Raw genomic sequence first — 26607 nt, forward strand, 5'->3', positions numbered from 1 at the left:
TCTGAAAATTCACAGAGAAACTCACAGTAACGACCAGGTGGACGATAGATAATAACAAATAAAACTGGTTTTTGGGACTTCCAATTTGGATGGACAAGACTAAGAGTCAAGCTTTCAAATGAATTAAAGCTCTGTCTGGGTTTTTGATTAATTAATAAGCTGGAATGGAAGATTGCTGCTAATCCTCCGCCCCGGCCCGTGCTACGAGCATTCTGACAGTTAGTGTGACTCGGGGGTGTTGACTCATTTAAACTAACATATTCATCCTGCTGTAACCAGGTTTCTGTAAGGCAGAATAAATCAATATGTTGATCAATTATTATATCATTTACCAACAGGGACTTAGAAGAGAGAGACCTAATGTTTAATAGACCACATTTAACTGTTTTAGTCTGTGGTGCAGTTGAAGGTGCTATATTATTTTTTCTTTTTGAATTTTTATGCTTAAATAGATTTTTGCTGGTTATTGGTAGTCTGGGAGCAGGCACCGTCTCTACGGGGATGGGGTAATGAGGGGATGGCAGGGGGAGAGAAGCTGCAGAGAGGTGTGTAAGACTACAACTCTGCTTCCTGGTCCCAACCCTGGATAGTCACGGTTTGGAGGATTTAAGAAAATTGGCCAGATTTCTAGAAATGAGAGCTGCTCCATCCAATTGGGATGGATGCCGTCTCTCCTAACAAGACCAGGTTTCCCCAGAAGCTTGCCAATTATCTAGGAAGCCCACCTCATTTTTTGGACACCAGTCAGACAGCCAGCAATTCAGGAGAACATGCGCTAAACATGTCACTCCCGTCTGATTGGGGAGGGCCCAGAGAAAACTACAGAGTCCGCATTGTTTTGCAAAGTTACACACCGATTTAATGTTAATTTTAGTGACCTCCGATTGGCGTAGCCGGGTGTCATTACTGCCGACGTGATTACAATCTTACCAAATTTACGCTTAGCCTTAGCCATCAGTTTCAAATTTCCTTCAATGTCGCCTGCTCTGGCCCCCGGAAGACAATTGACTATGGTTGCTGTGTCGCTAACTTCACATTCGCAAAACAGAGTCGCCAATAACCAGAGTTTGATCCTCGGCGGTGTGTCGTCGAGTGGGGAAAAACGGTTAGAGATGTGAACGGGTTGGCGGTGTACACAGGGCTTCTGTTTAGAACTACGCCTCCTCCTCACAGTCACCCAGTCAGCCTTGCTCGGGATCTGCCAGGGGGTAACTAACGGCGGCTAAGCTATATATATATATATATATATATATATATATATATATATATATATATATATATATATATATATATATATATATATATCAATCAATTTTATTTATATAGCGCCAAATCACAACAAACAGTTGCCCCAAGGCGCCTTATATTGTAAGGCAAGGCCATACAATAATTACGTAAAAACCCCAACGGTCAAAACGACCCCCTGTGAGCAAGCACTTGGCGACAGTGGGAAGGAAAAACTCCCTTTTAACAGGAAGAAACCTCCAGCAGAACCAGGCTCAGGGAGGGGCAGTCTTCTGCTGGGACTGGTTGGGGCTGAGGGAGAGAACCAGGAAAAAGACATGCTGTGGAGGGGAGCAGAGATCAATCACTAATGATTAAATGCAGAGTGGTGCATACAGAGTGGTGCGAGGTCTAATGAAAAAGTATCCGACCTTATTATTTTTTTCAAAAACCATATGGATTTGAATCACGTGTGATTACATCAGACATGCTTGAACCCTCGTGGGCATGCGACAGTTTTTTCACGCCTGTCGGTTACATCATTCGCCTGTGGGTGAGGAGTGGCCCACCCTCTCGTCGTTTTTTCATTGTTTAGGAATGGCTCAGAGACTGCTGCTTTGTTTGATCAAAATTTTTTCAAAACTGTAAGGCACAACTGAGTGGACACCATTCGATAAATTCAGCTGGTTTTCTGTAAAAATTTTAACGGCTGATGAGAGATTTTGGTCTGGTAGTGTCGCTTTATGGACGGCCCACGGCGCCTGACAGCGATTTGCGCTTCGAGGCTGCAGTGTCTCACCGTTTCAAGTTGAAAACTTCCACATTTCAGGCTCTGTTGATCCAGGAAATTGTCAGAGAACAGAGAACTTTCAGAAGAAGTCGGCATGAGGAGTTTATTCGGACATTCCATTGTTAACGGACATTTTGTAATGAAAGAACGTGCGGGCAGAGTCGCATGTCGGGCCGGACCCGACCGCGGGGGGTCGCGACAGGAAAAACCGTTGGAAACCTTAACGGGCAAGTTGGAACATGCCCAAGCTGCTAAACAATTTCTCAGTTACTCACTTGTTGAAAGCCATCAAAAGCCACCTGAATTTTACAAATGGTTTTCAACACGGAGGTGTTTTTCCTGTCGCGGCGCACACAGATTTGCCGAGTCGTCACGGAAATGACTCGGCGAATTTGCGCACACGTCTTTCATTAAAAAATGTCCTTAAACAGTGGAATGTCCACATAAAGTCCTCATGCCGGCCTCTTCTGAATCTTCTCTGTTCTCTCACAACGTCCTGGGTGAATTAAGCCTTAAATTAGGATGTTTTCAGGTAGAAACAGGCCGACGAAGGCGCCTGGAAGCGCTGCAGGACGTCCCGCTCCGTGGGAAGTCCTTACACCGACAGAAACACCCCATAATCTCTCATCAGCCGTTAAACTTTTCACCGAAAACCATCTTAATTTCTCGAATAGTGTCCACTCGGATATTCCTCACAGGTCCAGAAAAATTTTTGATAAAGCAACGCGCGCCGTCTCGAGCAGCGTGTGAAACAAAGAAATTCAGCCGAGAGGGCTGAACCACATCTCACTCAAGGCCTGCCCACAGGGAAATGACGTCACAGACACGCGTGAAAAAACTCACGCATGCGCACGAGGGTTCAAGCATGATTGGTGTAATCGCACGTCATTCAAATCCATATAGTTAAAAAAAAATAAAAGGGTCGGTTTATTATCTAATAGACCACGTATATATATATATATATATATATATATATATATATATATATATATATATATATATATATATATATATACTCAACAAAAATATAAACGCAACACTTTTGGTTTTGCTCCCATTTTGTATGAGATGAACTCAAAGATCTAAAACTTTTTCCACATACACAATATCACCATTTCCCTCAAATATTGTTGACAAACCAGTCTAAATCTGTGATAGTGAGCACTTCTCCTTTGCTGAGATAATCCATTCCACCTCACAAGTGTGCCATATCAAGATGCTGATTAGACACCATGATTAGTGCACAGGTGTGCCTTAGACTGCCCACAATAAAAGGCCACTCTGAAAGGTGCAGTTTTGTTTTATTGGGGGGGATACCAGTCAGTATCTGGTGTGACCACCATTTGCCTCATGCAGTGCAACACATCTCCTTTGCATAGAGTTGATCAGGTTGTCAATTGTGGCCTGTGGAATGTTGGTCCACTCCTCTTCAATGGCTGTGTGAAGTTGCTGGATATTGGCAGGAACTGGTACACGCTGTTGTATACGCCAGTCCAGAGCATCCCAAACATGCTCAATGGGTGACATGTCCGGTGAGTATGTCGGCCATGCAAGAACTGGGACATTTTCAACTTCCAAGAATTGTGTACAGATCCTTCCAACATGGGGCTGTGCATTATCCTGCTGCAACATGAGGTGATGTTCTTGGATGTATGGCACAACAATGGGCCTCAGGATCTCGTCACAGTATCTCTGTGCATTCAAAATGCCATCAATAAAATGCACCTGTGTTCTTCATCCGTCACAGATGCCTGCTCATACCATAACCCCACCGCCACCATGGGCCACTCGATCCACAACATTGTCATCAGAAAACCGCTCACCCACACGATGCCACACACGCTGTCTGCCATCTGCCCTGAACAGTGTGAACCGGGATTCATCCGTGAAGAGAACACCTCTCCAAAGTGCCACACGCCAGCGAATGTGAGCATTTGCCCACTCAAGTCGGTTACGACAACGAACTGGAGTCAGGTCGAGACCCCGATGAGGACGGCGAGCATGCAGATGAGCTTCCCTGAGATGCTTTCTGACAGTTTGTGCAGAAATTCTTTGGTTTTGCAAACCGATTGTTTCAGCAGCTGTCCGAGTGGCTGGTCTCAGACGATCTTGGAGGTGAACATGCTGGATGTGGAGGTCCTGGGCTGGTGTGGTTACACGTGGTCTGTGGTTGTGAGGCTGGTTGGGTGTACTGCCAAATTCTCTGAAATGCCTTTGGAGACGGCTTATGGTAGAGAAATGAACATTCAATACACGAGCAACAGCTCTGGTTGACATTCCTGCCTGTTTTGACCTGAAAACATTCTAATTTAAGGCTTAATTCACCCAGGACGTCGTGAGAGAACAGAGAAGATTCAGAAGAGGCCGGCATGAGGACTTTATGCGGACATTCCACTGTTTAAGGACATTTTTTAATGAAAGACGTGCGCGCAAATTCGCCGAGTCGTTTCCGTGACGACTCGGCGAATCTGTGTGCGCCGCGACAGGAAAAACACCTCCGTGTTGAAAACCATTTGTAAAATTCAGGCGGCTTTTGATGGCTTTCAACAAGTGAGTAACTGAGAAATTAACAGCTTGGGCATGTTCCAACTTGCCTGTTAAGGTTTCCAACGGAGGTGTTTTTCCTGTCGCAACCCCCCGCGGTCGGGTCCGGCCCGACATGCGACTCTGCCCGCACGTTCTTTCATTACAAAATGTCCGTTAACAATGGAATGTCCGAATAAACTCCTCATGCCGATTTCTTCTGCAAGTTCTCTGTTCTCTGATGACTTACTGGGTCAACAGAGCCTGAAATGTGGAAGTTTTCAACTTGAAACGGCGAGAAGCTGCCGCCTCGAAGCGCAGATCGCCGTCAGGCGCCGTGGGCCGTCCTTATGGCGATACTACCAGACCAAAATCTCTCATCAGCCGTTAAAATTTTTACCGAAAACCAGCTGAATTTATCAAATGGTGTCCTTACAAGTTGTGCCTTACAGGTTTGAAAAAAATTTCATCAAACAAAGCAGCAGTCTCTGAGCCATTCCTAAACAATGAAAAAACGACGAGAGGGTGGACAACTCCTCACTCAAAGACTGCCGACAGGCGAATGACGTAACCGACAGGCGTGAAAAAACTCTCGCATGCCCACGAGGGTTCAAGCATGTCTGATGTAATCACATGTGATTCAAATCCATATGGGCTTTGAAAAAAATAATAAGGTCCGTTACTTTTATCACAGACTTCGTATATTTAAATGATTTCAAAGCTTTTTAATTTACTCAATATGTTTAATTATAAAAATGTTTCACAAAAAATTGAGTGGAGCATAATAATAATAATAATAATAGGTAATAGGTTTTAGAGTGTAACTTGCAAAGAAAGCTTGATAACAATTGTGCATAAACATAAGAAATCCTTGACCTTCTGAGACCAAATCAGTGGGGTTGTTGAGTTCAACTTCTGACCTTATAATCCTTCTTTCACTTGGATGACCTCATACGAGAGGCAGCACGGTGGCTTAGTGATTAGCACGGGTGCTCCGATTTCCTCCCACATTTAAAGACATACAGGTTAGGTGAAGTGGAAACTTTATAGTTGTCCAGGTCTCCCTTGCCAAAGAGATCTCGATCTCAATGGGACTAACCTGGTTAAATAAAGGTTAAATTAAAAATACGACATGCGGTATAAATCATTATGTACAGGTGCAGTTATGCTCACAAGGAAATTTCATGAAAAAAAGAAAGAAAAAACACTTCCATGATTTTGAACTTTGACCTTCTGATCCTAAAACCAATAGGGTTTGAAACTAACCCCATGCACAATATTCCTGAATGTTTTGAGTTAACTGGGTAAGCTGTTTGCCAACAAGTATGTGCAAAGTCAAAGATGGACAGACAGGGAACATGATGCCAGCTCTGTAGCCTTTTGGGCAGCTGATGGATAAAAATGTATTTTTAAAAAGTCTGGACATCCTATAAAACCACACTTCCTGTATTCAAGCACAATATTTTCAGCGTGCAGGCCGTGCAGCACGTTGACAGCCCTGCGTGTACACAAGCTGTGGGCGAGGGTTGGCACCGGGGGTCATCAGAACTGACTGGACCGTGTAAGCGCACCTTAACACCAAGCAGTCTTTTCACTGTGGGCCGCCATGAGCCGCCATAATGGCGAGAGTTCAATGTGTGGAAATCCTGCCAGCAATAAGGGCTCAGCTTTCCTTTGACAACCCGGCGCCCAAACGTACAATACACACAGCAGCACAAAACGAGTGGAAAATTGAATTCTACTTCAGGTGGTCCCAGGTTAGTAGTAGTGCCTGTGGCCAAAATGCACACATAGACTCGTGGTCAGTTACACGTTTATTTTGTTTTTACTCCGTCATGTCCTTTTTCAGTCCTGCTTCTTCCACCTGTTGGGCCAATGTGCACTCGCATATCCCCCCCCCCCCCCCATTTGTAATTAGAGATCTCAGCAAAAGAGCAATCACATCCATTAGAGACTCGACGGGACTCCTTTCACAAGCCGTCTCCTCTGCACAGCCGAGTTCTTGCACATCATGTTAGTCAAGTTTTCAACACACATAAACTGCCCTCACATACTCACTGCGCTCAGAAAGGTTAGTGCAGAGAACTACAGAGAAGACATGACAGAACACTATGACACCTCAGGGCAGTTTAAATGAGCAAAACATGTCCCGTAATTTAGTTTAAAAGTTAGTCCACAGATACTTCATCTTCTGCCTCAGGTTTACTCTGATTACTTTAACTTAACTACTCCCTGACAGAAAGCGAAATGATTTGTCAAGAATAAAAGACTCAGCGTGGTTGTCAAAAATAAAATAGAAAATTTTAAAATGTCCCACTTTTAAAATGTGAGGATTTGCCACTTTCTGTTGCAAACAAAGTCTATGTGGTTTTACAGCAAACACATACTCACCTGCAAATTTATTAGGTACGCCTTCGTAGTACTGGTTGGACCCCCTTTTGCCTTCAGAATGGCACTAATTCTTCGTGGCATAGATTTAACAAGGTGTTGAAAACACTTTTCAGAGTTGTTGGTTCATATTAACATGATGGCATCATGCAGTCGCCCATTCCACCAGTCTGCCCATTCCCCTCTGACCTCAACAAGGCATCACTGGATATCTTCTCTTTATCGGACCATTCTCTGTAAATCCGAGAGAAGGTTGGGTGTGAATATCCCAGTAGATCATCAGTTTTTACCTGAGGCCAAAATGCGGCAATCGCCGTGGTTTTCTTGCATCCATCCATTTGTCATTCCATCCATCCATCCATCTGTCTGTGCTCAGCACAAGTTCCTATGAATGCCATGGTCTTCAAATTCACAGGTAACATTCTTAGGACATAGACCTTGGACAAGTTCAAAGAAGGTTACCCTTGACCTATTTTAAGAGGTCAAAAGGTTACATTCTTTTTCCCATTTTTATGCCCATATGACTGAGGGTATTTTTGCATTGCATTATATTTGAAACAGTCAAACCAGCCCGTTGGACACCAACAACTATGCCATATTCAAAGTCACTTAAATCCCCTTACTTTTCCAATCTGTTGCTCGGTTTGAACTTCAGCAAGTTGTCTTCACCACATTTAGATGCTTAAATGCACTGAGTTGCTGCCATGTGATTGGTTGATTAGCTGTTTGTGTTAACAAGCAATTGAACTGGTGTACCTAATAAAGTCGCTGGTAAGTGTCATAGTACTCGATGTCCCATTGTGCTGTGCCTAAGAGTAAACTGGATTTGTTATTCCACATGACAGGATCCCTTTAATAAAACACATATACACACTATATACAGATAAAGCTAGGTAACCCACCTTCGCATAATTTGCCGTTTTGGCTTTACTCGCGGTCGATTTGTGGACCCCAAAAATTTAGACCCCGAGTGGAATTTACACACGTGCCTGTGTGATAGGCACGTGTGTAAATTCTAGCCCAATCTGAACTGGCAATAAGGATCTAAAGAGTCACATCCAAAAACTTTGAATCATCCAGAATCATCTGCATTGACAAAGCCCTCATAGCTGACCTGCAGCAGCTGGAGGAGGAAGAAAAATATCTGGAACCCACTCCAAATGAAGAAATCATCACCATCCAGGAACCAATCATGCTTCAAGTTGTTGAAACTACTGTAATATGGCAAGGTAAGCTGATTTTAATTTTTTTTTGTTAACGTCATTAACTCGCGGTTTCGAGATAACTCGCAGTCCGATTTTCTGGGCCCCAACTTGCGTGAGTTAACGAGGGTTACCTGTATATATATATATATCAACAAATTTACATGACCCCAGCTGGTTCTCAATACCAGTTATTGGATTGGTTGTCACAGCATATAGGGAAGATCAAACTGATTTGGGAGGTTTACTCAGTGCAAACAAGAGTAGAAGATAGATTTACCAATTTAATGAGAAGATGGTTCCCAAGCAGTTAATTGCACTTGTTTCCAGTTTAGAAGGTTCCTGGTTCAAACCCACCCCTGCCCATTTTTTTCCATAATAAAGAGTTGCGTCAGGAAGGGTATCCGGCATAAAACTGTGCCAAATCAAGATGGAGATCTGCCTTGGATTTGCTCAGTAAAAAAAAAAAAAAAAAAAAAAAAAAAGGGAGCAGCCAAAGGGTTTTACTGTTGTCGGAAAACATCCCACCCATAGGGAGCATTATTCTTGTAGGAGGGACCTGTTGTGTTCTCCGACCCCACAGATTTTTAAGTGGAGAGAATAGTGTACCGTTGTCACGATTCTTCAACATAGCCTAACTCATTATTTTAAGAGAGGTACCACTTTAGTTGGGAGGGAATCATTTTTTTAATTAAAGGGTTAGTGTTGTTGCCCCACAGCAAGAAGGGCTTGGGTTCAAACCCAACCACGCCCATTCTGGTTTGTTGAATCAGGAAGTGCATTTGATGTTAAGGTCATGCCAAATCAAGATGTCTATCCACAACAGATCTGTTGTGGTGACCCCAGGCCAACAAGAGACATCACAAGAAGGTTGTACTATCCATACACCAGTCTACAACACTAGATGATATGACACCTGATTGTTGTGTGGGACGCTGAAGAGGAGGTACTGCTGGCCCACCACCACAAGATGGCGCCCTGCTTGAAGTGCGGGCTTCAAGCACGAGAGGGCATCGGCTTTGCTGGAGGTGACAGCTGTCAACAATCAACACAAGCTGTCACCCATCATCACCACTAAAAAGACAGGACTGCAACTCCACCTCCTCGCCGAGAAATCAACTACCATTCAGGTAATTTCTCTGCTGCCTGACACTGTGTGTGTTTAACCTGAAATTCTATTTGCAGCCGTTTTCCTGGAGTGTTTCCTTATCTGGAGGATTGGCGTTTGGTGTGACAGCGACGGCTTCGCCTCACACCCCAACTCAGATAAGTGGTTGACCAGGAGCTGCACGAGTGTGTGTGATTGGAGGTGGAGGTTTTCCCTCCTTTACTTAAAACAGACTGTGGATTACTGAGTGTGCGAACTCACACTCATCTGGACTGTCTTTGTTCTCTGCCAGCAGTACCGGGTCTGACTGCTGAAGACAGCGGCCACCTGGGGCACAGGGCTTGGCGGCTCCGGTGTTCTTCAGCTCCGTTGGTGGTGGAAGCTGTGTGGGGATCAATCAATCAATCAATCAATTTTTTTTTTATATAGCGCCAAATCACAAAAAACAGTTGCCCCAAGGCGCTTTATATTGTAAGGCAAGGCCATACAATAATTATGTAAAACCCCAACGGTCAAAACGACCCCCTGTGAGCAAGCACTTGGCTACAGTGTAAAGGAAAAACTCCCTTTTTAACAGGAAGAAACCTCCAGCAGAACCAGGCTCAGGGAGGGGCAGTCTTCTGCTGGGACTGGTTGGGGCTGAGGGAGAGAACCAGGAAAAAGACATGCTGTGGAGGGGAGCAGAGATTGATCACTAATCATTAAATGCAGAGTGGTGCATACAGAGCAAAAAGAGAAAGAAACAGTGCATCATGGGAACCCCCCAGCAGTCTACGTCTATAGCAGCATAACTAAGGGATGGTTCAGGGTCACCTGATCCAGCCCTAACTATAAGCTTTAGCAAAAAGGAAAGTTTTAAGCCTAATCTTAAAAGTAGAGAGGGTGTCTGTCTCCCTGATCTGAATTGGGAGCTGGTTCCACAGGAGAGGAGCCTGAAAGCTGAAGGCTCTGCCTCCCATTCTACTCTTACAAACCCTAGGAACTACAAGTAAGCCTGCAGTCTGAGAGCGAAGTGCTCTATTGGGGTGATATGGTACTACGAGGTCCCTAAGATAAGATGGGACCTGATTATTCAAAACCTTATAAGTAAGAAGAAGAATTTTAAATTCTATTCTAGAATTAACAGGAAGCCAATGAAGAGAGGCCAATATGGGTGAGATATGCTCTCTCCTTCTAGTCCCCGTCAGTACTCTAGCTGCAGCATTTTGAATTAACTGAAGGCTTTTTAGGGAACTTTTAGGACAACCTGATAATAATGAATTACAATAGTCCAGCCTAGAGGAAATAAATGCATGAATTAGTTTTTCAGCATCACTCTGAGACAAGACCTTTCTGATTTTAGAGATATTGCGTAAATGCAAAAAAGCAGTCCTACATATTTGTTTAATATGCGCTTTGAATGACATATCCTGATCAAAAATGACTCCAAGATTTCTCACAGTATTACTAGAGGTCAGGGTAATGCCATCCACAGTAAGGATCTGGTTAGACACCATGTTTCTAAGATTTGTGGGGCCAAGTACAATAACTTCAGTTTTATCTGAGTTTAAAAGCAGGAAATTAGAGGTCATCCATGTCTTTATGTCTGTAAGACAATCCTGCAGTTTAGCTAATTGGTGTGTGTCCTCTGGCTTCATGGATAGATAAAGCTGGGTATCATCTGCGTAACAATGAAAATTTAAGCAATACCGTCTAATAATACTGCCTAAGGGAAGCATGTATAAAGTGAATAAAATTGGTCCTAGCACAGAACCTTGTGGAACTCCATAATTAACTTTAGTCTGTGAAGAAGATTCCCCATTTACATGAACAAATTGTAATCTATTAGACAAATAAGATTCAAACCACCGCAGCGCAGTGCCTTTAATACCTATGGCATGCTCTAATCTCTGTAATAAAATTTTATGGTCAACAGTATCAAAAGCAGCACTGAGGTCCTAACAGAACAAGCACAGAGATGAGTCCACTGTCCGAGGCCATAAGAAGATCATTTGTAACCTTCACTAATGCTGTTTCTGTACTATGATGAATTCTAAAACCTGACTGAAACTCTTCAAATAGACCATTCCTCTGCAGATGATCAGTTAGCTGTTTTACAACTACCCTTTCAAGAATTTTTGAGAGAAAAGGAAGGTTGGAGATTGGCCTATAATTAGCTAAGATAGCTGGGTCAAGTGATGGCTTTTTAAGTAATGGTTTAATTACTGCCACCTTAAAAGCCTGTGGTACATAGCCAACTAACAAAGATAGATTGATCATATTTAAGATCGAAGCATTAAATAATGGTAGGGCTTCCTTGAGCAGCCTGGTAGGAATGGGGTCTAATAAACATGTTGATGGTTTGGATGAAGTAACTAATGAAAATAACTCAGACAGAACAATCGGAGAGAAAGATGCTAACCAAATACCGGCATCACTGAAAGCAGCCAAAGATAACGATACGTCTTTGGGATGGTTATGAGTAATTTTTTCTCTAATAGTTAAAATTTTGTTAGCAAAGAAAGTCATGAAGTCATTACTAGTTAAAGTTAATGGAATACTCAGCTCAATAGAGCTCTGACTCTTTGTCAGCCTGGCTACAGTGCTGAAAAGAAACCTGGTGTTGTTCTTATTTTCTTCAATTAGTGATGAGTAGAAAGATGTCATAGCTTTATGGAGGGCTTTTTTATAGAGCAACAGACTCTTTTTCCAGGCTAAGTGAAGATCTTCTAAGTTAGTGAGATGCCATTTCCTCTCCAACTTACGGGTTATCTGCTTTAAGCTACGGGTTTGTGAGTTATACCACGGAGTCAGGCACTTCTGATTTAAAGCTCTCTTTTTTAGAGGAGCTACAGCATCCAAAGTTGTCTTCAATGAGGATGTAAAACTATTGACGGGATACTCTATCTCACTTACAGAGTTTAGGTAGCTACTCTGCACTGTGTTGGTATATGGCATTAGAGAACATAAAGAAGGAATCATATCCTTAAACCTAGTTACAGCGCTTTCTGAAAGACTTCTAGTGTAATGAAACTTATTCCCCACTGCTGGGTAGTCCATCAGAGTAAATGTAAATGTTATTAAGAAATGATCAGACAGAAGGGAGTTTTCAGGGAATACTGTTAAGTCTTCTATTTCCATACCATAAGTCAGAACAAGATCTAAGATATGATTAAAGTGGTGGGTGGACTCATTTACTTTTTGAGCAAAGCCAATAGAGTCTAATAATAGATTAAATGCAGTGTTGAGGCTGTCATTCTCAGCATCTGTGTGGATGTTAAAATCGCCCACTATAATTATCTTATCTGAGCTAAGCACTAAGTCAGACAAAAGGTCTGAAAATTCACAGAGAAACTCACAGTAACGACCAGGTGGACGATACATAATAACAAATAAAACTGGTTTTTGGGACTTCCAATTTGGATGGACAAGACTAAGAGTCAAGCTTTCAAATGAATTAAAGCTCTGTCTGGGTTTTTGATTAATTAATAAGCTGGAATGGAAGATTGCTGCTAATCCTCCGCCCCGGCCCGTGCTACAAGCATTCTGACAGTTAGTGTGACTCGGGGGTGTTGACTCATTTAAACTAACATATTCATCCTGCTGTAACCAGGTTTCTGTAAGGCAGAATAAATCAATATGTTGATCAATTATTATATCATTTACCAACAGGGACTTAGAAGAGAGAGACCTAATGTTTAATAGACCACATTTAACTGTTTTAGTCTGTGGTGCAGTTGAAGGTGCTATATTATTTTTCTTTTTGAATTTTTATGCTTAAATAGATTTTTGCTGGTTATTGGTAGTCTGGGAGCAGGCACCGTCTCTACGGGGATGGGGTAATGAGGGATGGCAGGGGGAGAGAAGCTGCAGAGAGGTGTGTAAGACTACAACTCTGCTTCCTGGTCCCAACCCTGGATAGTCACGGTTTGGAGGATTTAAGAAAATTGGCCAGATTTCTAGAAATGAGAGCTGCTCCATCCAAAGTGGGATGGATGCCGTCTCTCCTAACAAGACCAGGTTTTCCCCAGAAGCTTTGCCAATTATCTATGAAGCCCACCTCATTTTTTGGACACCACTCAGACAGCCAGCAATTCAAGGAGAACATGCGGCTAAACATGTCACTCCCGGTCTGATTGGGGAGGGGCCCAGAGAAAACTACAGAGTCCGACATTGTTTTTGCAAAGTTACACACCGATTTAATGTTAATTTTAGTGACCTCCGATTGGCGTAACCGGGTGTCATTACTGCCGACGTGAATTACAATCTTACCAAATTTACGCTTAGCCTTAGCCAGCAGTTTCAAATTTCCTTCAATGTCGCCTGCTCTGGCCCCCGGAAGACAATTGACTATGGTTGCTGGTGTCGCTAACTTCACATTTGGCAAAACAGAGTCGCCAATAACCAGAGTTTGATCCTCGGCGGGTGTGTCGTCGAGTGGGGAAAAACGGTTAGAGATGTGAACGGGTTGGCGGTGTACACAGGGCTTCTGTTTAGAACTACGCTTCCTCCTCACAGTCACCCAGTCAGCCTGCTTTCCCGGCTGCTCGGGATCTGCCAGGGGGTAACTAACGGCGGCTAAGCTATATATATATATATATATATATATATATCTCAATCAATCAATTTTATTTATATAGCGCCAGTTGCCCCAAGGCGCCTTATATTGTAAGGCAAGGCCATACAATAATTACGTAAAAACCCCAACGGTCAAAACGACCCCCTGTGAGCAAGCACTTGGCGACAGTGGGAAGGAAAAACTCCCTTTTAACAGGAAGAAACCTCCAGCAGAACCAGGCTCAGGGAGGGGCAGTCTTCTGCTGGAACTGGTTGGGGCTGAGGGAGAGAACCAGGAAAAAGACATGCTGTGGAGGGGAGCAGAGATCAATCATTAATGATTAAATGCAGAGTGGTGCATACAGAGTGGTGCGAGGTCTAATGGAAAAGTATCCGACCTTATTATTTTTTTCAAAAACCATATGGATTTGAATCACGTGTGATTACATCAGACATGCTTGAACCCTCGTGGGCATGCGACAGTTTTTTCACGCCTGTCGGTTACGTCATTCGCCTGTGGGCAGTCTTTGAGTGAGGAGTGGCCCACCCTCTCGTCGTTTTTTCATTGTTTAGGAATGGCTCAGAGACTGCTGCTTTGTTTGATCAAAATTTTTTCAAAACTGTAAGGCACAACTGAGCGGACACCATTCGATAAATTCAGCTGGTTTTCTGTAAAAATTTTAATGGCTGATGAGAGATTTTGGTCTGGTAGTGTCGCTTTATGGACGGCCCACGGCGCCTGACAGCGATTTGCGCTTCGAGGCTGCAGTGTCTCACCGTTTCAAGTTGAAAACTTCCACATTTCAGGCTCTGTTGATCCAGGAAGTTGTCAGAGAACAGAGAACTTTCAGAAGAAGTCGGCATGAGGAGTTTATTCGGACATTCCATTGTTAACGGACATTTTGTAATGAAACAACGTGCGGGCAGAGTCGCATGTCGGGCCGGACCCGACCGCGGGGGGTCGCGACAGGAAAAACACCATTGGAAACCTTAACGGGCAAGTTGGAACATGCCCAAACTGTTAAACAATTTCTCAGTTACTCACTTGTTGAAAGCCATCAAAAGCCACCTGAATTTTACAAATGGTTTTCAACACGGAGGTGTTTTTCCTGTCGCGGCGCACACAGATTTGCCGAGTCGTCACGGAAATGACTCGGCGAATTTGCGCACACGTCTTTCATTAAAAAATGTCCTTAAACAGTGGAATGTCCGCATAAAGTCCTCATGCCGGCCTCTTCTGAATCTTCTCTGTTCTCTCACAACGTCCTGGGTGAATTAAGCCTTAAATTAGGATGTTTTCAGGTCGAAACAGGCCGACGACGGCGCCTGGAAGCGCTGCAGGACGTCCCGCTCTGTGGGAAGTCTTTACACCGACAGAAACACCCCATAATCTCTCATCAGCCGTTAAACTTTTCACCGAAAACCATCTTAATTTCTCGAATAGTGTCCACTCGGATATTCCTCACAGGTCCAGAAAAAATTTTGATAAAGCATTTACCAACAGGGACTTAGAAGAGAGAGACCTAATGTTTAATAGACCACATTTAACTGTTTTAGTCTGTGGTGCAGTTGAAGGTGCTATATTATTTTTTCTTTTTGATCCAGCTCTTCTCAGCTCTTCTTTGATCCAGCTCTTCTCTCTCCAGGCATCTTCTATCATCGAGCCTGCCCACACGTCACCTGGTGTATGATTGACAGTCACCGTATTGTTATTGTCTGTACGTTGTTGTGTGATTCACAACATTAAATTGTTACTTTTTGGCTTATCCATTGTCCGTTCATTAACGCCCCCTGTTGTGGGTCCGTGTCACGTCACTTTCACAACACTAGATTATATTATTATCAATTTAATAATTTCAATATTTTTGTATTTTACTTTTACCAGGTCCTTAATGTACTGGTACTTGGTCTGAATATTAAGGAATACATGATATGAACATATAAATGATGAAATCATTAACGGACGGTACACTGAATGGTTGTGAACGTGAACAACTACAATAAAAAGGACACACATTTGCCACATTTCACTGCTTTGATTGTCCTACTTCCTGTCTCTTACTCTAATTCATTTACTCAGATGTCTTTTGTAATTTTATATCACCCTTCATTTTGATTTCTCTGGCTGACTTTTATGTTGTGTTAGGTAATTTTAGTCGTAAGAGGATTATTACTTCAATTTGTCACATTGTGCCACCACTGGTTTTTTTGCTTTTGTAGCTTTTGGCCCTTCTTTCTTTCTTATTGGGAGTTGAGGTAAATATTTCTCCACGTAGCACCATGTATCAACTTCATAGCACGGGTGGAGGAATGAAGCTCCACCCCTTCCTGACATGGTATTCTCAACCAATATTCTTCAGTCTAGCCTGCAGCAATAATATACTGACGTGGTCTATTACTGGGTTTGTCTTTGTCACTGCCGCATGCTGGAAAATTTGACAGGTTTTAGCTTTTGTACTGTCAAACACTGCATGTACTTGTGGTGTGCAGCTGCTGCTCTCACAGTCAGTTGTAGTGGAATTCTTAGTCATCCCGTCATTGAAAATGATAAAATCCACTTTATCATCTGCCGCATACCATCATATTATCAACACTTTTTTATCAACTCGGTCTGGGTTAAGAACTCAGCCCAAGTTAGGACTGGGTTGGAATTTGGGTTAGGGGTGGGTTTTTAGCCCCAGGCCCAGTTCACACCAGTTGCTGGGTTCACATCAGATAGACTTCTCCTGTATCTCCATGTATCACCTGGCTGTGGCACATAGATGGCTACTTTCCAGAGGCAGGGATTGACTGATTGTCTGCTTTGGTGGTTGCCATCCAGGACCAAGACATCTACATATTGTGCTGGAAATTGCCATGTGCTGTCTTTTTTCATTGCTGAAAGGCAGTTGTCGTTCATGACTTTAATGACCACATGTACAAGCAATCATCTCATTTGACTGAATAGTGCTTACCTAATCAAGTTCTCAGTTGGGTTTCAAAAAGTGTAGCATACCACACAATCTGCCAGGAAGATTCAAATCCAGCATATATTCAATAATAGCTGTAATATCTTAGGAAGTACCTGGTCTGCTTTCGGTTATCAAGTCACAACCGATAGGAAACATGCATGTTACTTAAAAAAATTCAGTTCTAACTCATCTCTATGCTGCCTGCACTTGCTGATCTGGACACAACCTCCTCCACCCCACTGCCACCAGTCAGTGCCTGTCTGACACCTGCAAGTTGGTTTTGCCCCTGCCTTCTTCCAACAGCAGGATCTGAGATCTACATACCCCTTCATCGTGATGGGGACATTGCCAACACCTGTGCTAACATTTCAAACATTATCACTACGGATTAAAATCTTTTAACTTCTTAATTTCTCCTGAGACTTTATGGAAGAACTGAAGAAACCAGATTTGCATCACCAACAAATTCTGGATAAACCAGTTGATCTTAATCTTTTAAACAATGCATGGAGATCAGTGGCTAAACACTATGCTCCAAAGATGAGTCAGTGTCTTGCTTTCGGACACTTCAGCAAGGCAGATGCTTGCTGACACAAGGGTTTGAAACCTGCAGTTTCACAGTCTGTCCTCTAAAGGAGCAAATCAATAATAATAATAAAAAAAACACTCCTGATTAATATGTATGATACAGTGTGTGGCTGCTACAGCAGATATTTCTGTGTCTGAGGATGTTCTCCCTCCTGTCGGACCCTCAGGAGGCAGCCTCAACACCATCCTCACAGACCGGTTACACCACATTAATAATGTTCACTTATCATGCCGATACCAAATGCTGGCGCTGTTTCCCCCTGACAGAGCACGGTGTAGGCGTCTCTGTCAGATAACACTGCCGTCCCGCACTTCTGCAGCCTCGTCCAGTAGCAGGTTTCTCATTTGTAAAGCATGTGTGCTGTTCTTCTCTAAAACCTGCTGACCTCCCTCCCTCTCTCTGTATCATCTTTTCTTTTTATCTCCCCCTTCCCATCTATCTTGGCTGTGTCATCCTTCCCCCCCTCTCCCATTCCTCATCTCTCCACCACCACGGTTCCAGGCCGTTAAATGAGCGGGCTTATCTAAGCCTAATTGGTTTAAGGGCAAACAGAAATAAGCAACAGCTCCGTAAGTAGAGGAGAATTACCGCTGTTGTCGGCAAGAACCATCCCCACACGGAGCGGAGCGAGAGAGCAAGGAAAGAGGACACAAGAGAGACGACTGGGGAGATTAGTGAAGGCGGCTTAAGAAAAGCGTGGAAAGGTGTTGGGGAAATGTATTATGCGGAATATGAAACTGAGAGCTTGCATGTTTTTTTAATAGCGTACAAATCTGTGCCCTCGCTCTCATTGATAGTGGCCCGATTCTTTTTATTTTAAATTTTTTTCACTTCCCCCTCCACCTCTCTTTTTAATCGGACTTGATGCTCAACTTTATTTCTCAATAAAGCACTCAACACTCTTATTTTTCTGTTATGCTCGGCTGCATCCCGATTATTCATCCAGAGTCACGTTTCCTCTTGATGCTTTTCATCTTCCAGTGGATGAGCTTATTAACGATCAGTGATGCCGGTAACACGTTACTTACTAACGCGTTACTCTAATCTGACCACTTCTTTTAGTAACGAGTAATCTAACGCGTTAATCTTTCCAAATCAGTAATCAGATTAAAGTTACTTCTCCATGTCACTGTGCGTTACTATTATTTTTCATTGTGGGTCGATAGCAGCATTAAACTTGGTCCGTGGGCAGGAGGTCGGGGTTCGACTGAACGTCCCACTTTAAGCGAACTGTGAGCTTTTCATCCGCGGTTTTTTGCAGCTGCTCGACTCGTCCTCACCTCTTAAAGCGTGGTGATCAGCACACCTGCACTGAGCTTTACGAAGACATTTTTATACTTTTTTCCTCCTTTATTTAGAATTCTGAGCCGAGCCGCTCCGTATCATCTCGTTAAAAACAGCTGATCCTCCGCGACGCGTCAACAACTAACACTATTTTCCACTCAAATGCACCTAAACTCTCTTTCTGAGGACCACATGATGTGAAAACGCAATAAAACTTTCTTACCTGTAAATCTGGTCATGTTTTCTGCATAAATAAATGTTATCCATTCTTTGTGCTCAAACGCCAAAGCAGGGGCAAATCCAGATGGAACACCCCTAGATTAAAGGTCCAGTTTTGAAGCCGTTTTTTTTTTTACTACAACTACTAATATTGCTTGAAATAATAATAATTTCGACAAGTAAAATGTTTAGAGAGAATTTAAATGTTAGAAAAATGTTAGAATTTAATAGTTACATTTATAAACAATGTAGGTTTGAAATTGCAAGTTTTACTGTTACAGTGCTGTCAACAGTTAAATATGAGGTCAAGAAAGAGGTCTTTATTTTACTTTTTATAAAACAAGTATTTATTTTCATTGAAGTCAAGAAAGGGTGACTATAAAGTGAGTTTTGGCAAAACAGGTATCACTGTCATGTTGACGTGGGTTGTTGTCGGCAGCTGGGGAAAGTAACTAAAAAAGTAACTAGTAATCTAACTTAGTTACTTTTACAATTGAGTAATCAGTAAAGTAACTAAGTTACTTTTTCAAGGAGTAATCAGTAATCAGTAATTTGATTACTTTTTCAAAGTAACTGTGGCAACACTGTTAACGATGCACGTTGGGAAGTCCGATAACAAGTCCGTGTCCATATGGTCAGGACTTTCGCAACACCGGGGGGTCAAGTCAAGACTTCCTTATCAGGTGGTCCCACTGTCCACTAGATGTCACCACTATCTTCGGAGCATTTTGAAACAATGAATCTTTTCCCAAAGCAATTGCTCCATTTCATCAATCAAAATCGAGAATCATTTTTGCAAGCAGTAATTTCATTTAGCAATGAAAGAGATTTTGAACTCAGAATTATTTGCTAAAGGAAACTGTTCGTGTAACTTTTCGAGTCTTCAGAAACACTGAAGCATGTTCTAAAACAATGGTTTCACTGTGTGTGTGTGTGCGTGTTCCATATTGTGAAACATTATAACAATGAAAAGAACCACACAGGCATGTAACTGCCACCAAAGTAATGTTCTGAACTTTTTGAAACAAAATAGTTCCTTTAATGCATTCTTACTCATTCCCAGATCATTTTTTTGGGGTCTGCCCCTGTCTGGACTCATGTTATGGTTTTGTCCCATGTCTGTATCCTTGCGCCCCCCCCCTTTGATCCACCGTCTGATTTTCTGTTTATTATTATACATTAGTCACTGGTTGAATTTCTCTGTTCTTTATACTTCTGGAGTTGCATTCTAGTTTAGTCTTAGCCTTTTGTTTTCTTGTTTATCTCTTTTCAGTTATTACATTTGTTTCCTGCTTTGATTCTTTGTTCCTTTCATGTTGGGTTTCTTTAGTTTTATTTTATTTTTTTAATGCTTTTGGTAGTTCTCATTTTTGTTTAGGTAACTGGTTTCATCACTGTTGGTTTTGGGGAGTGTCACTGTCATATTTCCGTTGCTTCGGTTCTTGTCTGTCATGCCCACCTGTCAATGAACGCCCTTGTCTCTTCTGTTCCCTTCTCTGGTCTGACCACACCCTCTTCCTGAACATTCCCCACACCTCTGTCTCATTTTCTGTAATTACCACCTGTGTTATTTAAGCCTCATGTATTTTGTCAGCCGTTGCCAGTTTGTTGAGCTTTATGTTCTCGTTCCAGCCTTGTTTCACAGCCTCATTTTGCCTTGTTCGTTTGCCCGTCCATATTTGACGCTGCCTTGTTTTTGACCTTGCCTCTGAACTCCGCCTCCCTGCGTATCTGAACTCTGCTTGTTTTTTGGACCACACCTATGTGTCACATCTGGTTGTTACCTCCGCCTGGCTGATTGTCAACTGTGTACCGAACCTCTGCCTGCTTGCTATAGCCTTTTCTTACTCCAACGACCAACGACAATTGTGGGTTTGTATTTGTGTCTAACCCTTTTTGAGCCACGCATCTGCAAAACCTGACACTTTTTATATGTAATTGATTCATGTGTGGTAGCTTCGTGGTTAGCACTGTTGCCCCACAGAAAGAGGGTTGTGGAATCACTTCCCACCTGGTCCTTTCTGTGTCGAGTTTGCATGTTCTCCTCGTGTTTGTGTGGGTTCCCTCTGGGTGTTCCAGCTTCTTCTCACTTCCACAATGGTTACTCTAAAAATTGAATGTATGGTGTGTGTCTGAATGTGTTTATTTTTATATATGTACACTGGTGTCCTGTAAAGGGTGTATCCTGCCTCAAACCCTACGACTGGTAGGATAGGCTCCAGTGCCCCCTCCCCCCAATGATCCTTGATTGGAGTAAATGGGTATTGAAAATAAATGTTGCACTGATTTGAAACAATGTGTAAATAAAAAAAAATGGTTTGAGTAGCAGTTTCACTCACTAGAATCAGTGTGTCACTTTCTGAAGCAATTGTTTTTTTGGTGTGAGCTTTAAATTTTTAAGAGGTAAGTCCCTTTGGCTGCTCCGTCTTTTTTTTTTTTTAGTCACCACAGCTGATCCAAGGTAGATCTGCATGTTGATTTGGCACAAATTTTACGCCGAATGCCCTTCCTAACACAACTCGACACTACATGGATAAATGTGTCAGGGGTGGGGTTTGAAACAGGAGCCTTCCACACTAAAACCAAGCGCACTAACCAATTGGCCACCACCCCTGTGATTTAAAAAAAAAAAATAATAATATTCAATGTGAGTTTTAAAACACTGAATATGAAATATTTTCTAAATAGTTTATAGGACATGGTGGACAGATTATATTTCTCAGATGGCTTGGGATCTCCTGGAAAGAATTACAGGGAAGTGCGGGATGAGGCGCTTACTCTGCTGCCACCACGACCTGAACCTGGATAAGCAGCTGACAATGAATGAATGAATAGTTTATGGTTTGAAATGATTCAGAAATGTGGATCATTTACAGAAGTTGTTTCACAGGGATTTGTTTTTAAACAGTGCATTTCAAAACATTGAAGCATTTTCTAAACCAATGAAAACCAAGTCAATATCTGGTTGTTAAGTGTGACGTAACACATCATGTGATTTTCAACTTCCGGCTCCAAACAAAAAAGGCGCGCTGTCATTAACATTGAGAACTGCACTGAGACGATCTGATCAGGCTGCACTTACACCGCTGCACACGGACAACAACATTAACATCGTAACACAAAACTTTTTGTATATTGTACCTAAAACTCTCCTGGATATATTATCTGGGTTTTTAGGCATTGTTACTGCGTTTGTTTTATGTAAAAATGTCAGATGCTCAGGTTGTTTCTACATTATTTTCAATGGGAGTTGCTGCGAGCTGCGATCGCTTCCTGTTCATGTCATTCGGGGAGAAAGTGAAGTTTGCACTTTAATGTCCTGTTTATTGTAATAAATATTTTTTTTTGTAACAAACAGACATGTCTATTTTACCTGTGCATAATAAAATATGTAAAGTAAAAAAAAAAAAAAAATATTAAGTGTTCTGACCATAGAACCAGACGAATGCGATTAACTGAGGTGGAGGCGGAGAATGAAGGAACGGAGGTTTGCGCACAATGTAATCACAAACTAAACTTAAACTGTAAATCCTTAAAAGGATCAAACAGACGTAACTTTAATTGTAAACTTGGAGGTTTTTGGACCCGGAAACAGATTTATCACGTGATGCGTTACGTCAACGCTTAACAACCGGATTCTGCCAAAGCAGTGTTTTGAGCATTTTGGAAACAGTTTTTTTTTTTAAGCAATTTGGTAATTTAACATTTTGAAACTTTCAACCCAGTGTTCAAAGTTCTGAAGGAATTGTTTCAGCATCGTTGTTTGTTTGTTTTTTTGTATTTTTTTTACAAATATTCTCACTGAATCTTTTTTTATCTGAAGCCAATAGTTTCATATAGTTGTTTACACATTTCTAAGCAGTAACTTTTTTTTTCTGAAAAAAAAAAAAACTTCATTCAGTTCAAAAAGATTTGACGTTTTCCACCATTATTACTCAAATATTTCAGAAAGTCAGGTTAGACCCAAGAACATCCCGGTGCCGAGCACTGTTGCATCCACCACACAATGGCACCATCCTGGGTACTGTGTTGGCAACCATTTGGCTGACAACCAGCCCATCCTCACCTCTGAAAGTAACTATCTGCTGCAGCCAGATGAAACTTGGGCGTTCCCTTGAGATCTTCCCCACTGAGGCTTCTGTTTGCAAGATCATGTTTAAGAAAAGCGCCACAGGGCTAAGATGACGTTCCCTCGCCATTCCACCGTTCCACCTCTCCCCAAGGTTCCTCTGAAGACACATGGTACCAAAGAGATCCACGTCTCACAGAAATTCAATAAGCAGGAAGCACCAGGACCTAAAAGACTTGGACTTTCACTCTCCTGCAAAGGTATCGGCATCGAAAACCACCTCTGTCCATGGAGCCCATAAGCTGTTCCCAAGCATCTGTTGCTATCAAAGGCCAAGGAGCCCGAGACATGAATTGCACGGCCAAGACAAGTGAATCTTAATAAAAGTTCAAGACCTACATATACACTTCAGATGGCTTAGTCCAGGAAGTCACTGAAAGCCTCGATTGTTTAAACTTAACAAAGCAAGCTATGCCTTGGTCCTGACACGATTTGAGTAAAAACTTGTTTTTGCCTTGTAATCACATTAATGATGGTAAGACATGCACGAATAACTCACAGAAACACACACATGCATGCACGAAGCTAAACAACAGATTGGAGTTTAGATCAGTGAAGGTTTGAACCTTCCCACGGGACAAACTCCTTTCAATGAACGACCCAAACAAGGAAATCACTTTCATCCTTGTTACCAAGGTAACTAGGGCCCCACCTCATGCCCATCTGTTCCCATCTTTTAAAGAGGTCATGCTGTGCAGAATCAGTTTTTATCTACCGTTTACGGGTACAGACGACAGAGGTTTCATGTTACCCCGCCCAATATTCCTCCAAGGATTTAAAAAGTATTACAACAAAACAGAAGCTTTGAAATGTTGTTTTTGACTTCTGTCATATGTCACACCCACAAAGGACAATAGCACATCCCCTCTCCATTTTTTAATGTAGATGAGTGAGTGAGTGAGTGAGTGAGTGAGTGAGTGAGTGAGTGAGTGAGTGAGTGAGTGAGTGAGTGAGTGAGTGAGTGAGTGAGTGAGTGAGTGAGTGAGCTCATCCCAGGCAACTGAAAAAGTCACCAAATTAAAAGAACACACAGTGAGGACAAATCCTATTGCATCTGGTGAATTTTGAAGTGCCAGATCGATGGAAAGGGCAACTTTCTTTTGCCTATGTAATATTCCATTGATGTACTGCCACCTACTGGATGGTTAGTGGAGGTGCCTGATATCACTTGTGTCAGTTAAGTTATGGATGGTTAGTGGATACTGGAAAAACTGTCAAACATTACTGTAATTAAAGTGCATGTAGTTTGTCTGCATCTTGGACATGGTCTTTGCTCATTGCTACGCTGAGCGCAACATCCAGCTAACAAGTGAAGGGAGAAACAAAATACCCAATATTTGGGCAAATATTAATATACTCGTACAAGAGCACATAATTAAACAATACAACATGTAGCTGTGGAAAGTACCAACACTTTTGTGACGGTTCATTGCTCTGGAGTCTACATGCAAGACAAATTGTACAACAAAACAGGGAACTAACACCCCTATTCCATAGGGCGCTGCAATCTTCAACCATCCAAAAAGTGCAAAAACGGGATGAAACAGCGTGATACGGCGTGATACGGCTTGCCTCCGAACAGGCTGACTTATACAGTACAGACCTGGCAACCCACCTGAAAATGAAAGAAAAGAGCTCCGCCCCAGCCAGTCATGATCTAGCTGCTCAACTTTGAACAAAATCCATAACAAATGCTACTTCGGCTTCAAATTTTTACCCAGCTGGAGCACAATCAAACAACTTTCAAGCTGTAATCAGTATGAATACCCAATTTAAAGACGTTTGAACATGATTTGAGATGCCAAGACTACAAATACCCCAAAGTTACCACGTGCTATCAACAACTTTGAGAATCGGGATGATATCTCCAAACAGTTCATAAAAAGGATCCTGATTTTAAATCTGGTGAGGATGATGGACGTATACTAAGTTTGTTCAAGACTGACAAAAATGGATCAAGAAGTCACAATGATGCTTCAAAACACGCCCCGATTTGCTGTTCAGGATTAAAAAGGAAGGAACAGCACTCTGTGGAATAGCCCAGTAAAAGCAGAATTAACAATAGATAGAACGTGTGGCTGGAGTGCCAAAATATTTTGTCAATGCCAAAAATTAGTAACACTAATTTGAAGCTCTGTTCCAGAGACAGAAAACCTATTCCAAACATGATCCATATCTAAAGAAAGAGATCACTGTGTGGACAAATATGAGACAAAATATAAAATCTGAAATAAACAACAGAACTTGTGGCTTTAGAGGGTCAAAACATTTCATCAGTTCTACAAATTTGTGATAAACTTGAAGTACTGCTCCGGAGTATTTCAAAACCTGTTTGAGCATTATTTCGGACTCTGGAGCAGCACTGAAAGGGTCCACAAGGCATTGCAAAACTGATTCAATGCAAATGCTTCAAAAAGCTCCTGCTGATTTGTTGAAACACTGAAATACAAGTGAATGAACTTCAAACACCCTTCTTTTTGATTTTCATATTTAATTATGTCATCTCAGGGTATGTTTCTTTTAACTGTTTTTTGCAGAAGACAGGAAAAAAAAATCTGAGAAGATGCTCTTAAGATACACATTCAGCAGCCAACTTACTCCTTTTGGCAGGAAAATGAAAAAGACAAGAACAGAGCAGGTATCAAACCACAGATTTTCGAAGGAAAAATCACAGGTTTTGAAGGAAATCAGTTTGGTTCAGTCTTAACTCCAACAAAAGTTCACTTCTAGTCAGTGAAGTCCTAAGCAGGTTTACGCGATGTGATGGGAGAATTGGACTCATTTTTCCCACAGAAGAGACTCCTGCACTCTTTATGCTGCTTCACCAAGAAAAAACTGTGAAGGAGCGAACGTATAAAGTATGTTTTCCACACATGATCTGCAGCATCTCTCTAAAACACCATTAAAACGGGAATGAAATGACAAAGAGCCGTCTTTACGCACGCCGTGTGCGCCGCTCTGGCACACGATCTGCGCGCTGCTGCTGCGTTCCACGTGTGTGCGTGTGTGTGTGAGTGACAGAGAGACACATCCCGACGCACAGCGACCAACCGCTCCATCCGCGAGCGCGCGGCACATGCGGGAGAATGATAGATATTTAGTTACCTTCCATGGCTGAAGACGCGATGACCAGCGCGCATAAAAGCGCGAACCAAACCGCTGTCATGGTAGAACGGTATAGTCTCCACAGCGTGTCCACCATCCCCAAACACACGCTCACACACACATATCCGAAAAGAGAAAAGAAAAAAGAAACGAAGACGCACGATGCGCGTCAAAAAGAATCCCTCGGTGCGGTACTCCGGCAGGATCGCCTGTTGTTGTGAGTCACATTTCAAGCCGTAGTAAACAACGTGTGACAGTCAGCGCACGGAGGAGAGCGGAGTGTCGGGCCGAGGGGTGTGAGGAGTACAGGGGGGCGGGAGGGGGGCAGAAGGAGGAGGTGGAGGAGGAGTGGAGCCCCGACATTGCCTGCTCACAGCCCCATTAATGAGCACAGCCCAATCACCAACTCCACAGCCGCAAACTCGTGAGCCAATCGCCGTGCGTGCGCTCCGCCCAGCTCGCATTGTCAAAACATCAAACTTTTTCCTTGACCTATTTGAAAGCGGCGTGCGCTTCATCGAAAGGAAATAGCGACACCAAACGGGCGATTTCTGCCATT

General features: G+C 42.5%; 1 protein-coding gene across 2 annotated transcripts in view; it reads right to left on the reverse strand.

Annotated features, from left to right (window-relative positions):
* The window catches only part of LOC117521852 (ephrin type-B receptor 1-B), a 667735-nt gene extending 641341 nt beyond the window's left edge, over positions 1–26394 (reverse strand). The window contains exon 1 of one of the 2 annotated variants that reach the window (XM_034183208.1): positions 26049–26394. In XM_034183208.1, coding sequence (XP_034039099.1) covers positions 26049–26145 — 97 coding nt within the window. In that variant the 5' untranslated portion in view covers positions 26146–26394. The remainder of the gene's footprint in view (positions 1–26048) is intronic. The other variant, XM_034183207.1, reaches the window with a different exon arrangement.
* Positions 26395–26607: the final 213 nt, after the last annotated feature.

This window comes from Thalassophryne amazonica, chromosome 12, assembly GCF_902500255.1.
Source record: "Thalassophryne amazonica chromosome 12, fThaAma1.1, whole genome shotgun sequence".
Lineage (NCBI taxonomy): Eukaryota > Metazoa > Chordata > Actinopteri > Batrachoidiformes > Batrachoididae > Thalassophryne > Thalassophryne amazonica.